Source organism: Ambystoma mexicanum, chromosome 1q (genome assembly GCF_040938575.1).
Source record: "Ambystoma mexicanum isolate Mex_15411 chromosome 1q, UKY_AmexF1_1, whole genome shotgun sequence".
In the NCBI taxonomy this organism is placed as follows: domain Eukaryota; kingdom Metazoa; phylum Chordata; class Amphibia; order Caudata; family Ambystomatidae; genus Ambystoma; species Ambystoma mexicanum.
The window spans coordinates 295,419,115-295,438,014 of NC_090922.1; the positions used below are offsets into that span (position 1 = coordinate 295,419,115).

General features: G+C 47.9%; 1 protein-coding gene across 2 annotated transcripts in view; it reads left to right on the top strand.

The window, feature by feature from the left end:
- Positions 1 to 18,900, top strand: part of LOC138527483 (meckelin-like) — a 642,839-nt gene that overhangs the window by 442,489 nt on the left and 181,450 nt on the right. For both annotated transcript variants that reach the window (XM_069638711.1, XM_069638700.1), the window contains exons 13-15: positions 4,849 to 4,960; positions 6,002 to 6,095; positions 15,147 to 15,203. In XM_069638711.1, the coding sequence (XP_069494812.1) occupies positions 4,849 to 4,960; positions 6,002 to 6,095; positions 15,147 to 15,203 (263 nt within the window). The remainder of the gene's footprint in view (positions 1 to 4,848; positions 4,961 to 6,001; positions 6,096 to 15,146; positions 15,204 to 18,900) is intronic.

An 18,900-nucleotide genomic window follows, 5' to 3' on the forward strand; every position in this document is an offset into this window, starting at 1 on the left:
ATGCTAGAGGGGTTGTCACCTGGGTGGCGCCCCATGTGCTGTTTCGAGTGCTTGACTCTACGGTGGACCCGGAAGGTAGAATGGTGGTGGTAACGGGTCTCTTGGAAAACAGAGAAGTACATATCATAAATTTGTACGCCCCCAATAACGATACAGCGGCTTACTTTAGGACCCTCTACGGTAAACTTGGCCCCCTGGCGGGGGGTACGGTAGTGTGGGGGGGGACTTTAACTGTACCGTAGACCCCAGAATGGATAGGTCCAAGGACAGGGCAGGAAAAACGGCACCGGCGGCTAAGGCGCTGAGTACCTTACTGAAAGACCTAGGCCTAGAGGATGCGTGGAGAAGGCTGCATCCCACGGATAGACAGTACTCAAACTACACAGCGCCACATGATTTGTACACAAGGTTAGACTACATGTTTGTAACAGGCGGGATAGTGAGAGAAATAGAAGGAGCGGAATACAAAGCCCGAGTGTTGTCGGACCACTCGCCCTTGGTGGTAGACTGGAGACACCAGCCCCCACGACCGCAGATCCCTACATGGAGACTCAGGACCGAGGCTCTGCAGGATGAGGGGTTTCGGGAGGGCCTGAGGGATGCCATTGAAGAATACTTTGATACAAATACGGGAAGCGTAAGCTCTCTGGGCACATTGTGGGAAGCGTTTAAGGTGGTGGTGCGTGGGGTAACTATTTCCCAAGTTAAGGGGCTACAGGGGGGGGTCGAAAGGGAGCTCCGGGAGGTGGAAGGGGAGCTAGAGGAGCTCACGCATTGCGTGAGCAGCGCTCATGATAACAGAACCAAAGAAGAGGAGCTACAGTTGTCCTGCAGCGCACTCTGGGATAGACTGTGCAGACTTAGCTACAGGAAATATACGGAGAGGATACACGCTGGGGGCGACAAGCCAGGCAGACTGCTGGCTTGGCTGTATAAGAGTGAGACCCCCCGCTCGATGATTATTGAGATTCAGGGCGAAGGAGGTTGCATATGCAACACCCAAAAAGAGGTAAATGAGGAATTCCTTAAGTTTTACAGACACTTGTATGAGGACACGGGGGAGGATATGGGTCAAGACATACTGGACACATTGGGGGACATTGAGCTGCCCACCTTAGATGATCTAGAACGTTCAGAGTTGGACGCACCCGTCACCTCGGATGAGCTGGATGTAGTGATTCGGAACTTGCCCACTTGCAAGGCGCCGGGTTCGGATGGGCTGCCCAGCGAGTTCTACAAAACATACCAGCAAGAGTTGCTCCAGCCACTGCTTGCCACTTTCAACGAGGCCTATGAGAAGGGAGAACTCCCGTTGTTCCTCCGTGAGGCTGTAATCATCCCGCTCCTGAAACCAGGCAAGCTGGCCGTCGAGCGCGGGTCTTACAGACCATTGTCCATGCTCAACCAGGACAGCAAAATACTCACGGCGGTGCTGGCTAATAGACTGAAGAGGGTGATTAAGAAACTGATACACCCAGATCAGACGGGATATGTTCCAGGTAGGAACATCACCGATAACCACAGGAGGCTAGACCATGTCATAGACCAAACTGAGGAAGACACGGGGAGCTGGCTATAGTGTCGTTAGACGCGGTGAAGGCCTTCGACTCGGTACGATGGCCCTGGCTGAAAGCGGTCCTGAAGGGGTATGGAGTGGGACCTGGATACCTCAGATGGGTCCAGTTGTTTTACAGCACCCCGATGACGAGGGTCAAGACAGGGCCCACAGTCTCAGATTCTTGGCAACTGGGCAGGGGGACCAGACAGGGATGTCCCTGGTCACCTATGCTATATATACTGGCATTGGAGCTGCTGGCAATATGCCTGCGACAACAATATGGGGAGGTGGGCATAAACACGACCAGTGGAGAGCATCTGATATCATTATATGCGGATGATATGCTCCTTTATTTGCGCTACCCAGAAGAAAACCTACAGTACGTCCTAGAGGTAATAGAACGGTACGCCATCCTCTCGGGAATATCGGTGAACCCTGGAAAGTCCAGCCTGTTCCCTTTGGGTAGATATAGGAATGTCCCGGTGCAGAGGCTGCCTGTTCTGCCAATACCATGGCAGCCCTTAACATTTAGGTATTTGGGAATAAACATTTACCACAAGATCGAGACAGAACACAAGCACAACACGGAAACGGCAATAGAGGGGATCAAGAACAGTATGGTATTTTGGTCCAGATTGCCCCTGACCATGATGGGGAGGGCGGCCTTGCTCAAGATGGTGGTCCTGCCTAGACTCTTGCACTTCTTTGTAAATGTCCCGTTTCTGATACTCAGGAGCCTATTCTCGAAACGTCACAGTGTGTGTAGGGGTTTTGTGTGGGGCAGCTCTAGGAATAGGGTGGCTCTGTGGAAGCTCCAGAACCCGTGTGACAGGGGGGGATAGGCCTGCCTAACTTCGAACTCTATTACCTGGCGGGGCAGCTGCAGTACGTGGCCAGGTGGCTCTCGACTGAAGACTCGGCGGAAGCCAGGCTCCTGCGCGAAGATACAGCCCCATACTTTCTGATGGAAGTGGTGTGGTTGGGCAGAGATAAACTGGTGGGCAAGGGGCGGCTACTGAGGTCGGGCTGGGAGATCTGGCACAGGACATGGAAGATTGGGGGGGACTCAGAACCATACTCCCAGCAGGCCACTTTGGCGGTGCTGTGCAGGAGCGACTCTCAACTACTTGAATCGGTCCGCAGATACTGGGAACAGGTAGGCCTGGCCACCCTCGGGGACATATGGCAGGAAGGGGAGGCGATGGACTTTCAGCGGCTGCAGGAAGAGACGGGAGTACATGGTGGCCAATATATAACCTACACTAGGCTGGTGAAAAAGACTAGAGAAAGATGGCCTGAGACAGTGCTCGCGGAGGACCCAGATGCCTCCCTGGAAACCATGTATGATGTATCGGAGGGCGGGCACGAACTATCGAGGATATATGAGCTCCTGCGAGTAAGGGCAGGGAAGGAGTTGCTCCAATTGAGACAAGATTGGGAGGAGGAGGTGGGAGGACCCATGGCGGATGGGCAGTGGGAACGGGCCCAGAGGTACCATAAAAGGTGTCCCGTAACACAAGATTCCAACAGCTTCAATTGTATGTTACCCACAGGGCTTATTTAACCCCCGGGAAGATTGCAAAGTTTGGGGGATCAGCTATGCAGCAATGCCCCAGGTGTGGGGAGGTGAACGCGGGACTGCTACACATGCTTTGGGCTTGCCCAGAGGTGCATAGATTTTGGGACGAGGTCAAGACGAAACTGGCTGGCGGGGGGTGGTGCTGGATGTGGAATCGGCCTGGTCATGCATGCTTGGAATTTTCCCTGGACCCCGGCATATGAAACACATGAGCGAGATGAAGGACCTGGCCTATGTCTTGGCCAAACGTAGGATTGCCATGGGCTGGAAGGCGGCCCACAGACCTAGGGTGGAGTTATGGTGGACGGACCTCTTGAGGTGGGCGGAAGCTGAATCCATAGTCTGGTTTGAAGCGGTCACCAGGGGAGGCGAAGAGGAAGTAGGGCCCTTGCTGGCCTGGTGGCAATTGGTGGCCTCGTTGGCAAACCCTTACCAGGATGACAACGAAACAGAGGACCCGGTTGATGGCTGTCTAGGTAGTGTGCCACCCAATGATGTGAGAACCGGCTCTAGTTTAAGGGGGGAGGGCGAAGGGGGGAGTTGGGGAGTTTGAAAATGTGTTGGACTATGATGCTTTCTATGTTTTGAAACAGTTGTAGATTGTTTGTTTGACCTTAAAAAATAAAATAAAAATATTTTTAAAAAAAACAAACTCTGGAATGAAAACATGTGCCTTCATCAGGGGTGGCCTAGAAATGTTTTTTCAGAGTGGTCCCATATTACAGAGTGCTAGCTTGCACAACCCCTCCAAGTGGGGTTTAGGGCGCTCTCCCACAAGACAATTGGGCAAACAAGGTAGAAATAGTGAATTGTAAAGCACATTTTCCCCTTACACAGATTAAATCAAGTAAAACATAACAAAAAGTGAACTATAACATTTGTTAAGGGTGAGGAATACCATACTGGAAGCTTTAACACACATTCTTTATTCCAAAAGGATGCTGCCAATAAGGAGAGATAGGATGAAGGGGGCAGGGTGCACAAACAGAGGCATAGAGCATAGAGAAGCAGAAAACCAGGGTACCCACGCAAAAAAGCCCGGTGGGCAGGGGAGCCACCAGAAATCCCTGTAGGCGAGTACACCTCACCCCTGGACTTGATAGACTTGGCGGTAGGTGCTATAAAGATCTCTGCAGAGTAACTTCACAAATAAAGGATCACCCCATCTGTGGAATGGCAAACATCAGGGTGGATGAGCTATACCACTGATTCATCAAGTAAGCCGAGCCTAGAGTGTCCAGTAGATGCACTTCTTACATTCTGTTTGATATCTAGTCTGTCTTGTGAATAGCGCCCAAAGCAGCAGACTGTGGGAAAAGTAGGTGGCCATAGTCCGATGGCACTACCCTTCAGCCCTTCGGTAGACCAGCCAGATGTTTTAGTTCTGAGGCCCAGAATTCTTCAAAGAGCCTCATAGCAGGTGGGTTTAGGAAGGGAGTGTTTGCCTGTAATGTTTTAGCCATATATTGGCATGCATCGTTGTTGCAAAGAAACATACAGTACATAAATCTGAATGGACAGGACAGGGTTTACCAATCAGATTGATTTTGTGGTTTTTGGCTCAGCTTTATGTAAGTGCATCTCTTTGACTGCCACTAAGCCTAAATCCCTTGGCGCTATCAGGGGTTGATGGTTTTGACGCAACGGAGAGGGCAACTGAAGAACTGTACTTGAGAATGGGCTCAGACTCTGTACCCCTTGTGTCTTTCAGCTGGAAGACAAGCTCAGCCAAGGTTCTTTTTGGTTGACGGGCTTTCGGGAAGGACAGGAAGCTTGGACAACACACCAACCACAGTTAACATTGCAACAAGCATAGTTCTAAGGTAAGGTCTCCAAAAAAGGTTTATGGCAAAATGTTAGACTCTGTCACTTACACTCAGGAGAATGCTGGCCTGGAAATGCACCCTACTCAATTGGAGGTTATTGGCTTAACTGCACCCTCTTACTCTGCCTTCTTGAAGACATTAATTGTAGACAGAAATTAATCTGAGGACATAAATGCCCCCCCCAATTCACGATGCTCACTCTACCATCATTGTCTGAACCTTCATTCTCCTGTGCACTTTGTTCACTCAGGCCGTTAGCTCAACCTCTGCTTCCCCTGGGAATCCTTCTAACCCTGAATTTATTTTCCGAGATTGTGAGTGGGCCTTCTGATTTGCCATCATGCTATAAAGAGGGCATGGAGGAGATTGGGTCGTCACCCACGCCCCTGCTGACCGCTGTCCTAGTTATATCCAGTTTGTGAACATGTGCTTCAAGATCAAAAAAGCCTGTGGGCATTTATGCAGAAGAGGCCCTTCTGCCAACAGCAGGTCACCTTAATCACAAGTGCTTTTTGTTCTGAATGGGACAGACATTTTATGAAATATAAACACGCTTAAGGGGTCATCTCAAGTTGGGCGGAGCGGTAAGAAAGCCACAGTAACGCTATTACCACCGCTTTAACGCTCCGCCCAAGTATGAGAACACGTGGAAAGTCGACAGCTTTAGCTCTAAGCTCGAGGTAAACTTGACGACTTTTCACCCATTTTTGGCACAATTACCACAGCGCAATTTACACCACAGTAATTGCGCCGATAATGCCCCAAAGAGTCCTATTGAAAAAAATGGGGATTAACAGCATTGCTGGAACTCGGGATCTGGCGCTAATAGCGCTGTACCAAGTTGTGGTAATGCTATTTGAGTTGGGCTGTATCCCGGCTGATTTACCACCGGGACACCACCCACTCCTGATGAGGCCCTTAGTCTCCTAACCTTGCAGGAGGACACAACCATTTTGAGGGGAGGTCCAGCACTTTGTCCTTGGCTGCCATTGTTAACCTGTCTTGTGATTTGTTTCCATTGTCTCTTACATTGTGCAGCATCTATTTGCCCATGCCAACCACCGCAAGAACAACTCCACCATTCATGATGACTGTTCAATACCAAAAAGTGAATAACAACACCTCCGTTCAGGTAAGGTCAGGCCGGCACAACAGCGTCTCTGCTGCGGGTAGACTAATAAGCGTTCTATGAAACAGCATTCTGATGCTGCTGCCTTGCATACCCAAGACCTAGGGCCCTTGCTGTCCTTCTGTAAAAGATATCTGGTCTGGGTGAATTACAGTGCCTTTTTATCTTGATCTGTGTTGGCAATGTTGAGCCTTAGCCAAGCTGTCAGTGGAGCCATATTGAATTTCACACATTTTTCCATATAAATAGGGGTCTTTGCCTTCAGAAACCATGCACTGTGCCATCTGGATTCTAAAAGAGACTCTCCTTCCTCAAATTGTGGGCAGGTCATTGTTTTGTATAAGCCTTGTTGCTATTTTGTGTGAGGGCGAGGACATAGATTTCTTGTGCTTGTGCCAATTTCATGGGCCCTAGCCTCTCTAGAGCTGGGAGAAAGTGATTAGTGGCCACCAGGGAGTGGTCTCAGTTGGTGAAGACTGCCCACCCCCTTTGAGCAGGAGGCGAACATGGTGCTTCATCAGGGCTTAGCATAAAGAGGCACAAGTGCATGAAACAGCTGGGAAAGCAACCAGACATTGGGCCTCATTCCGAGGCTGGCGCTATCCATGGAGTAAATAGCACCATGGTAAGCAACCATGGAGCTATTTACTCCATGGAAATCCGGCATGGTGAATGGAGTAATTACCGGTCCATTCCAAGGTTGGAGGGACCGGTAATTCCCCATTCACCATACCCGTTCCCCATCCCCATTCCTGCCCCCATAGGGCTCAATGGGAATGGGGAAGGAGTAAATTACGGCACCGTAAATTACGGTGCCGTAATTTACTCCAAGGTCCCTTTGCGGGTTGGATTTTTAACGCCTGCTAGAAGCAGGCGTTAAATGCCAACCCGCAAAAGGGAACTCGGAATATGGTGGTAAGTGTTAACGGTCACCGTTGCCATTAACGGTGACCGTTAACCCTTACCTCCAACCTCGGAATGAGGCCCAATATCACAATGTGAAATCAAACTACTGAGTAATGGCAAGTGGGGCAGGAGCAGAGGAGCCAAAACCATAAGCCTGCAATCACAGCGGGTCATGTTAGATGCCGGCGAGATTGTGAATTTCGACAGGTGCACACTGTCACCTGAACCACCTCTCAATGCTCGCTATTTTGGCAGATGAGGAAAATGGAGCTGAGCGGGATGAAGTATGTGCTCATATACAATTTGGGTTATTCAGGATTAGAACCTGGGTTTCATGGTTCCACAGTTGTGTACTTACCCCTAAATCATGACTTCAATGCTTTTCCCAGTTCCTACATTGTATTGTATTACCTTCCTACTCGAGCTCTTCGCTCCTCCACCTCCAACTCCCTCAGGGCCAGCCGCTTCTTCAAGCAACGAGTTGGGGGTAGATCTCTTTCTTTGGCTGGGTCCTCCCTCCGAAACAGCCTCCCTGCCTCTCCGAAACTTGAGGAGACCCATCTTTGGTTCCGGAAGCACCTCAAGACCTTCCTATTTGCTTCTGCCTTCGTTCTTCCTCTCCCCTGCTGATCTCTGTCTGCTTCGGCATTGGGCACCTGGCTACCCTCTGATTTTGGGCCAAGATCCCTGCCCACCCAGCCGCAAACCTGCACTACCTCCTGGCAACCCTTGCACTTGGGTCTGTATCTGCAACCCTATAGTCCCCCTCCTGAACCTATTAGACATCCATTGTCTGCGCCTTATTCTTGCACTTACCACCTGCTGGCCGCACTACCTGTTGTTGTTTTGATCAAGTGTTCAGCACTTTCCACTCCTCCCCGGCCCCTTGCACTTTCCCCCTTCTCTCTCTCCTGCACGTGCGCGTTCTCAATATCACTGGGCCTAGTAAGACCGTTGTTTTTGTCCTCCCTTATTCCCATCCCTTGCCTCGTCGCGCTCTGAAACACTTGTGTATGAGCGCATTTTAAATAAAATATCCTATCATATCATATTGTAAAAAAAAGCCCAACATGACAATCAGAAAGGGGCCATTATTGGCCCATCTCGGGTATAAAGGGCCCTTAGGCTGACTAGTATGGCAGAACTTGGATCCATTCAACGGGTATTAATGCAAACATTAACCCATATTGGAAACAGACCTGATGGTCCAAGAAAGTGCTTTATCTTTCAGTAAAAGGGGGCGGTGGGCTTTTGCAGGGGTGAATGCATAATATGGGTGCATTTTCGAAATGGGACAGAAAAGAATGATCCAGCTACTGCTGCTGGGAGCAGATGTGGCACAGTGGTTAAGTGGCTGACTATTGAGCCAGAAAATCACTCTGTTGATCTCAGTTTCTGCCCTTAAGCACTTTATCTGATCCTGGCCAATTCCCAAAATAGTCCAGTGCTTCCCTTTCCTAACCCGTCCAATAGGTTTTGAGCTCTTAGTAATAGGCCATTTGTCAATATTAAGTGCTATGCAACAAAATTATCCTTTAGATTTGCTGTTCTGAGGGTTTGGGGAATGCCCACTGCACATATAATGTCAAGACATTAGGCCTCATTACGAGTTTGGAGGTAGCCATATTGCTATTAGCGCCATGGCTGCCTCCAAACTCGTGTCCGGGTCTGGGTTCCTTGAATGGGGACTTACCGGGTCATTCCAACCTTGGAGGACCCGGTAAGTCCCCATTCAAAATATCCATCCCCATTCGAGCCCCCATAGGGCTCAATGGGAATAGGGAGGGAGCTAATAACGGGCCCGTTATTAGCTCCCTGGTCCCTTAGCGGGTCCCGCTAAGGGACCTTGTAATGCGACGGTAAGGGGTTAACGGCACCGGCAACCTTACCGGCGCCGTTAACCCCTTACCACCAAACTCGTAATGACCCCCATTTTAAAATGTCCTTATAAAAGGGTACTATGTTGGTTAGTGTTTTGTTTGTTGCTGCAGTTCTTAGGACTAGTTCCATGTGACGGTTGGAGGTTGTTTTCAGTGAAGTGCGTAGAGTAGTGTGCCTCCTGCTTATGTAAACCCTGGAAAAGATCCAATAAAGGCCTCTTCTGTAGCATGAGCAGAGCCAGTGCCCTCCAGTGGACTGGCACATGAATCCAATAGATAAACTGCTAATATGTAATTTCTGGGTGAAAGTCATCAAATACGTTTTAACACTAATTGGTGTAACAAATGACCATGACAACATATTGACATTGAAAACTGTTAAAGGATATACATTATATAATAACTTCAGAGCAAGAATGCCTGTTTTACTCACTGGTACCATTAATTGCAATGCTCCCAGTCCTACTCTACCTTGTTTCAGTACTTAGTAACTTGAAGAGAGTTCGTTTTCCCATCAACCCACATGAAATCCTTTTAACCTTTTCTTTTTTGTTATTTGTACTCCACTGGCCCATCATCCAGGTAGAAACGGATGTAACCAACCCTCAAACCCCCTGTTCAGTACCCTAAGATTCGTGGCAATCTTTGGGCCTCATTATAAGTTTGGAGGTATTTCGGGGGCAAATCCTCCAAGATAACAACAAACGGATTTACAGTTACCACCACTTGGTCCCGTGGATTTACCACAGCATTAGAAGTGGTGGTAGGTGGTGTAAATCCCCATTTTCTGGAGTCCATTGGACTCCAATTGGGAGTTTTGGCTGAATTACCACCAGTGGAATTATGAGTGGTAATTCCGCACATTTTTTGTAGGAAAAGTGTAGGATTCACCTCCAGCATCATAATGGAGGTACATCCTCCACTTTTCCTCCAAACATCGTCGGAATTATCAATCGTAATTCCACCAATGGAAAATCCACCAAAACTTGTAATTTGGCGGTGCAGGAAAAATGCAGGTAAAAGAATTACCTCCACTTTTTTCCACAACGCCAAACTCATAATGAGGCCCAAATTGACACAGGGTTAGTGTAGCAGATGTAATTACTGTGGCTAGGAAGAGTAGAACTTGGAGAAATGACAATTAATGGTAAGTAATCCAGGCATTACCCCTACTGCCCATTTCCTCATCATAGTACTTGCTACCTTGAAGTATGTTAAATACAAATATCGATCCATGCACCCCCAACCCAAGCAACAAAAAGAAATTGACTGACTAAATGGATGCTGTACACCCAGTGAGTAATTTATTAACCACAGACACATGTAATTCTAGGAAGTGCGGATGGAAGTACAGACTGAACAAAAGATTGAATGGGCCTCATTACAAGTTATGCCGGTAGCCATGCCGCTGTTGGCGGCATGGCTGCCGGCATAACCGCATCCGTGTCCGTGTCCTCGGAATGAGGACTTACCGGGCCATTCTGAGTTCGGGGGGCCCGGTAATTCCTCACTCGAGGACACGGTTCATCCCCATTCCCATTTAGCCCCAATAGGGCTGAATGGGAATGGGGAGGGAGCTAATAACGGGCCCGTTAATTACGGGCCCGTTATTAGCTCCCTGGTCCCCTCGCGGGACCCGGTAAGTACGCCTGGTTCTCCCAGGCGTGCTTAACATGTCCCGCGAGGGGACCTCGTAATTGGGCGGAATGGGGTTAACGGCTCCGGCACCCTTTACGGCGCCGTTAACCCCGTTCCGCCAGGGTCTTAATGAGGCCCAATGTCTCTTTCGTGGTTGTGGAACCTGCAATCATGCATAAATGTGGACTGGATAGCACAGGTACCTGGCCTGCAGATGTCCTGTAAAGATGCTCCTGTTGCCTCATCCGATGACATGGTCATACTTCACGTGGATTGCCTTTCAACCCTCAGCTGGGAGTGGGACTCCAAAGATGGAATATGGCAGAGATATGGTGTCCATCAGCCATCTGTCGATGGATAAGGATGATGCTTGGTGGCCACTACCAGAGGCACCACAAGTGACAATGAAGCTGTTTGACAAGTGGAAAGGGGCAGTGTTATCCAGGAAGGGAAGCATAAACCTCAGAATACATCCAGCCACACTACCGACACGCAGTCGACTGCTGACATTCGGAAAGAAGGTGCTACTTTGGGTCTGAACGGTGGGTGCATCACACAATAAGGGATTCAGGGACACCTGTAGGTATGGATGGTACACAGCAAGACCCAAGACCACCAATAGTCATGGCTGTGGTGATGGAAACTAAAAAGATGGCCTTTATAGGAAGAAACCTTGCCCAGCCACAGCAAGGGATTCATAGGTTATACCGTGTAGTCTCCTGAGGATCATGGATAGGTTGCATCGTCGAGTGAGGTTCCTTACTCTAACCCTAAATATTGTAAATCTCTTAAAGAATCTTCTTGATGGATTCAGCCTGATCATTCCACACTCAGGGATGTCAGACTACCCTAGTGTCTTCTGGTTGAGACCTAAGGGCGGAGTAGGATAGTCCCAGTAGGAACCCATCCTGGGAGAGTTGTGATGCAATCAGAAGGCCACACTTGGGAAAGGAAGCTGTTTCCAATGCACCATAAGGAGAAGATCTCACAGTGTTTAGATTAGAAAACGAGTGCATGGTGTAAGACCATCTGTAACTTTAGTTACCTGTCTAGCAAGGGTGACCCAGCAGCAATATTGGATGAGCCAGTGCCGGGCATGAAAGGAGGGATAACCAGGTGCCCTTGGTGCAATAGCAGGCTACAAGCTATGCAAAGGACCTTGCACCTGCTGTCCCTGATCTTGCTCACTAAGGTGAGGATCACCATCTGAGAGGCAAGTCTTATACTAATGTTTTTGCTAGGGAATCCTCCCTACCCCAGGGCTCCGAGACTGAGAAAACTGAGAAATAATTAGGGAGGTAGGAGCTCTCCCAGGAGGCACATACATGGATCTCTGGCATCCTGAAGATTAATTTGATCTCTTTGAAGGATTCCAGGAGCAGAATAAGATCCTAGGAGGAAGGGAACTGTCTGCTCAGGGAACCCACAAGTGTGTTCTCCACCCCATGCTGTGCCTTTTTTCAAATGCAATCTTCTCCAGGGACTTGAATCTGGTCCGTCTTGCCAGTTGCCAACAGCCAGGACAGGTGTATTGTCCATTTTCCATTTAAACAAGTATGGAAGTCCCTTCACCTGAGGAGAAAAGAAAGTCAGGCCTTGTGTTTGGCCTCTAGTTCACTACAGTTCGAGGTCATCATCCTGTCTTGCATGTACCATAACCCCAAATGGTCTGTTCCCCCCAAGAAAACATCCAACCCTAAAAGGTTGGCCTTGGTTGCCTGAATCTTCTTTGAGGAGGTTACGTGGAAGCCTCACCAGGAGGTCAGGTGAGAACAACCACAACTGTAGGTGATGCCTACAGATCTCTGAGATGTTGACCAAGGTTTTGTAGTCCATGTACTTTGTAGAGGACTAGTCTTCAATGATCATGGTGGTGGAGGTCTGGCAACAGTGGGCAATGATGGAGGCATGCCCATGGTGCCACAAATACATAACTCTAGATTCCCAGCCATTGTCTGACAGGACACTCAGTACTATTGCACAGTTTCACTACTTCACATATTATTGCCTGGCATCTGGCTGTTAGCAGGCACACCATTGGCATGTGCGTTCTGAAAGAAATTGCCTATAAACCAAAATTCCTGGGCTGGAGTCAGATGAGATTTTTGTCAATTTAGTAGGAATCCCTACCTTGTCTGTAATCTGCACGTTTGCAACATCCCAGATTATGCACTCTCACTTGAATGGGTCCCTGAATTACCAATTGTCCAGATATGGGAAAACTGCCATGCACTCCCCATGCAGAATCCTCATCTGTGTGTCCAGGAGTGTTGTGAAGACCATTATGGCAGAGAGTAGCCCAAATGGGAGAGCAATAAACTAAGGATTTTGGACTTGGACTATGAACCACAGGAAACTGTACACCTCTGGCCGGATTGGAACACATAGATATATGTCCGTGGAGTCTAGTAATGCCAGTCAATCTCCCTCTGATTTTAAGGGAATGAATGGTTCTCCAAAGAGAGTCCATCAGGAACCTCTGGTTGGGGATATGCAGATTCACATTATTGGGGTCTTGAACCATTTAGATTGTTCCTGATACTTTGGGAACTAGGTAAATAATAGAATAGCACCCCTCTTGCTCTTTGTGCCATATGACACTGGTGATGGCTGCCTTCTGAGAAAGTTCTGGATCTCCTTTGAAGAGCTGTCCCCTTCCTCGCATACCTTGGCTAGGGTGTCCTGATGATGCCTGAACTCTGAGCTGTTCAAGCAAATTAGGTATCTTCCAGTCTAATGATCGCCAGCACCCAATGGTCTGTGACCAAATTAAGCTATCAATTGAAATGACAGTCTTTCACCCACCTGATTATCTGATTTCGATCCTGTCAAAATTGTGGAATTCTCATGGTTGACTTTGATCAGGCTGCTGGTATAGAGCTGTAGGGGTGAACTTGATGTCGGGATCTTCTAAACATGTGTGCATGCTTGACTTGGTGCATCTTGTGCATTTTGTCCTCCAGTTGATCACCAAAAGGTTTTTGCGACTTGGCACGGGAGGTGTAAGGACATGACCTCTTGCTCTCCCCATTTTGAGTGCCTCTGAGTGAACCCCATCAAACTCTAGGTCAGACAAGAGCTCATTCTGTTGGTGCATAGGTGTCATGATGGAGCTTCCTAGTGGCGGGTACACAGGTATCTGCTACCACTTGCTCTGGCCTAGTTTGTATAAATTGGTGCATCCACCTTCTTCATGACAAGATTGGGAACAGCCACTTCATCTGGGGCCATTGAAGGGCATCCAATGACACTGGAAAGGAGAGAAACAACTTCCAGCAAGGCTGGCTTGGAAGCCTCTTCAACTGTGAGAGGGAATAAAGTAACCATGAATCTAGGCATGGTGATGTGTTGCAGGTCCTTTCATTCTTTGAGGATTTTATTCCTGGCGGCAGATATGGGGGGGGAAGGGAGACCCTTCTTGGACGTGAACATGAACTGTCTAACCATAGTGCTGGGGAAAGTCCCCAGGAGATGTAATTTGTGGAACTGCAAGTGGTGCGTGCCATGTGCCAGCGGTCCACTTCCTTTTTATACAAGTGTTCCCCATTAGGCTCTTCCGAGAGTCATCAGAACCAGTCACGAAGGAATATGAAGGAAATGATGAAGGGAAGGAAGGAAGGATTCCCTTGCCTTTACCACTAGTCTTCTGTTTTCCACCCCTTCTTTCTTCTTGTGGTCTTCTCTGATACATGTTTTTAATCTCTCGGCCAATTGGAATCTATATTTTTTGCCCCGGGTTATTCGTTTGGGTGGTTGAGGATCAGTAGACATGTGAGAAGATGATGAACTAGTGTCTGTATTCATTTCCTTTTCCGTCTCCTTGGCCATGTTTAGATCGAGTCTCGGGAGGCAGAGCAGGTGGTGAACTCTTAACCGGCACATATCTTTTTCATTTTGTGACACCGAGGCAACATTTGCATCCTCACACCGGCACGTGTGGCATATGGGAATGCAGGGAAAGAGGTAGAATGCCCATGTCATGTTGCATGCTAGTGATGTGGTGTCACTTTCATCTTACCCGCTTGATACTATGGATCCACACTCCTCTTCCATGCTTTACTGAAGGATTTCCCAAAACTCCATGTTGACAGCCAGACAGCCGGAGTGGAGTCACCACAATTTTCCCCACGATCCTCCAGTTTCCAGCGCATTGCCCAAAGGATCGCCTACAGGCATTATGTGTGTAACCTCAACTGCAGGCACACCCACGCATAGACTGCAGGGGTTCCTGATTCCTGGACCCCCGTGAGCCTGATGCAGTTCTACGTGCTTATGTATTCCCAAAGTGGTACTTGCTATCTGCAAGGAGAAGAAAATGAACAGGTGTTTTGTGCGTAGGTGGGATCATTTTGCGCATAGATGAGGTTGGGGGCGGAGTGAAAAGAAAAAAAGGTTAAATGGATTGCTCTTGGGTAGATGGATGGTCTTCAAAATATTAAATATTGGAATGAGGAAGATGGACGTGGGAGTAACAGGCAACTTCTGCCAAATATTTCCTAGCCGCAAGGTTTCTCTGCTGTAAATGGAGACTCGGTGTCTCACTATGAAATGATATAGCTAGACACTTATTGGCATGACACATAACACACAACCTCTGGCTAACTTGTGCACCTTTTTCCATGAAATGCAGGTGGCGTTCGCCGTAGTATATACCCAAGATTCAGGGAACTACAAGCTCAACACGGATGTAAGTATGGCTCGTCCAGCTACCTAGATTTCTCTGGGCATCACTCTTTCATTATTTAGTATTTTCATGGTTCATTCGAAACCTTCAATATATTTATGACGTTAGTCCATAATCAGAGAACCCGCCTTTATACTTTTTCTAGCACAAAGCCCCCCAACACCACCGAAATTAATTTGTACTTTTATTTATATCTTTCCAGCATTGTATGGCAGCAAACATTAAGAACAAATATTAGTTTCAGCTAAAATACGATGCCACATTTGATCTGTAAACAATTTCGAGTGTGATAAAATTACCCAAAATCCTGATTCTAAACATTAAAAACTCACATTCGATGAACAGATTTTTCATGTTTTCCACCTTTTCATTGCTGCAATTTCTACATCTTCGTTACATAGAAAGGATGTTTTTTCTAGCAGTCGGAAGTTGATTCATTCGTAGTCATGAACTCGCTACCAAGCCTGGGCAAACTCTCAAAAGTGGTCTGCGGCTCCCACAAATCTCCCAGAGTGATTTGGCTAGGTTGGCAGGTTTCTTCTGATTTTTTATTTTGCCCGAATCTGCCTGAATTTCCTCTCAGTGCCATAGAGCTTTCCAGTAGTTTGAGAAAAGTTCTGCGTTCTGTAGCTGATTCTTCGAAAAGAACATACACTAATTAACCTAAAGGACTTCAGGAAGGTCGAGAAATGTTAGTGGAAAGGAAGGGATTGGGTGAGGCATGTTTTGGGGGTTAGCTAGAGGCACTGTTGTCCTGCGCATCTATGAATGTTTTCCAAGTAGGACAGCACATCAAACGCTGCAATAAGATATCTCAGTAGATTAATGCACCTACTGCAGACATCTAGGTGTAACCTGTAGGCCGCAGGTTTGAGTCTGGATAAGAAGATTTCAGCCTTCCTTCCTGCTGAAGTTGATCAAATTAGTAAAGTTAGTGGAGAATTACAAGACTCCATGTCAGAGCAGCAGATTCGGTCAGATGTCAGGCATGCTTGGGTCTGCTTTTCATCATTCAGAGGTTGAAAGATTCAGTGTTATTGAGGTGTATAATATTGCCAAACAGGGGGGTGGGGTCTGGGAAAACCTCTACCAGGGGAATCCAGCCCAACTAGGCTGAAACGCGTGTATGGGGTTGCTGTTGGTACTCTTGTACAGAGGAGAATTGCCTAGCATTTCGGTGCTGGACTGTCCCTGGGCAGGACAAAGACTGATATGCAGGGACATTTCTTCTCTGTGAAAAGAGCTAAAGACTTGGTTGAGACTCTCCCAGGGGCCATCCACCCAAGAACAAGTCAATGGGCTGTGTTTGTGCTGGTGGAGAGTTTCCCAGACACCCCTCTGTTTGTATAATATTTCAATATAGGGAATTCATAACAGCTATAGACCCCTGAAATTAGTTTCCCATACCTTAGTGGTGCATGAGGGTTCATCTTTCTGAGTTTGCTTCCATGAGAACCACTGATGTTACTTATTTACTGCCAGGGAGAGGTCATGGCTGCAGGTCAATAACCTCAGAAAGGCAATTAGGGCTGAATCAGGGTAAGTCACATGCCAAGCATTCACAATGTAGACCAGTTGCATTCAAACTTTTTTCCAGTTAGCCCCACCACCCCTTGAGTACATCTTTCTCTGGGCCCTACGACAAGCTATCACTGCTCATATTTTCTTCTAAAAGCAGTCACTGCAACCCCCTTTTTGAGATCCTCACACTCCCCGCCCCCGGAAATCCTTTGGAGCCCTACAGTTTGAAGATCACTGATGGGCTGTGATGTTCCTAAGGATTGCAATGAAAAACACATAAGATACATCAGCAGGCCGAGGCCTACACTCAAGACGTGTGTGGGTGGAAGTGATGCACGAGTCACAAAGCTCCTTTGAATGTGCGTGTCACTCAGGTACACCCTTTCATCTCTTTTGCACATTGCACAAATAAGAGGCTGTTTCTGCACATTTTGATGTGCCTGGCAAATTCTGAAAGGGGGTGCACGTTAAAATGGGAAGAAAACAAACACATTCCCCTGTGCTGCTATGGAACAGGTGCACGGGAGGGGCAAGGCAGGACAGGCTCCATGTGACCCACGTATGTAGTGTAGAACAGCAGCGGCATGAACTATTGCCGTCCCGTGTACATTACTATCCCTCAAACATGCATGACATGTTTTTTTTTCTTGTTTTACACATTTCACAGTGCGTTTTCCGATGGCGTTACTTCTTGTTATGAACTTGGCAGTGAGTTTTTGAACCATTACAATTTCTTGTCAGCTGCAAAAAAGTGTTAACTTTCTTAGGTGCAAGCCATTAGTCATTTAAGACACTCTGCTCCTTTGCGCATTGCTGCCAGGAAAGGCTCTGACCCACTCCATTAACCCTATACTTTGTTTGCTTTGAACATGTGCTGGTGGGAAAAGGCCTGACTCCATCATCCCAATGTTAACAGCAGCATTACAGCAGCATTACAGCAGCATGAAACACGGTCAAGCATGCAGCCTCCCCCAGACTATGCAGATGAATTCCGCATATGAGCACTTTTAGGTGGCACCTGCTGTAAATGGTCTTATAGTGTCAGTCCTTTACAGTAGGTTTTACTTCTGATTGTGTTACAAGGTCATCGATATTGCTAACAACTTGCTTGATGTTCAGTGACGGAAATAACCTAATTCATTTTGAATATTTTACTTTCAAAGTCGGTGTTCCTATAGACAATTCGGTTTTAAGTGGTCTCCGGAGATGATTCCAAACATCACTTGTTATGTGCATGCATTCCTCTGGGGGGTAGGTAATGCCTGGCAATATTGCAGGGCAAGCTTGATCAGGGCACTTTCTCATGGGCTTCCCAGACCAAGGCCTAAGGCTCGTCGCCACAACCTACCCTCCAATGTCCTTGAGTGGATCAGGGCATCCAGGGCATACTTTAGCTTTGCGTAGTGCTATTGCTGAGCCCTTTCATAGGCTTGAATGAGAGGGAGCAAAGAATATCCTTGTTTTCAATCAGACATGGTCGTGCATTCATGTATTGTTCTGTTATGTTAGGTTAGCAAGCATTTGTTCTATGCCCTTCACCACCGAGAGATTCCCGAGAATGATGTGTATTGTGACACGGGATGGGTGTTACCGGACCCTGAACTGAGGGGTGGGGGAAGCGTGGAGTTAGAATAAGCTGGAAGAGGGGACAGGATAAACATCATTGATATGATATGATATGGCATTTATAACGCGCCTATACACAAGTGTTTCAAGGCGCGACGAGGCGGGGGGAACAAGGGGAGACAGACAACGATCCTACTAGGCCAGGTGTCATTCAGAGCGTGCAAGTGCAGGGTGGAGGGGAAGGGAAAAGTGCAAGGGGGAAAGGGAGAGGAGAAGTGCAGTACAGGTTTAGTAGAACAAGATAAATAATAAGGGCCAGCTGGTGGCAAGTGCAGGATAAGCGCAGACACAAGTGCTGGGAGGAGGGGCTGTAGGGATACAGAACTGTGCAGGGGTTGCCAGGGAGGCAGTGCAGGGGAGAGTGGCAGGGCCGCGGACGGGGATAGGTAAGTGGCCCCGTTGCAGATTCAGTGCAGTTTCAGTAATATTAACAGGGGGGGGAGAGAAAGCAGAGGCAAAGAGGAAGGTTTTGAGGTGCTTCCGGAACCGGAGATGGTTCTCCTCAAGTTTCAGGGAGGCAGGAAGGCTGTTCAAGAGGGAGGCCCCTGCTGCG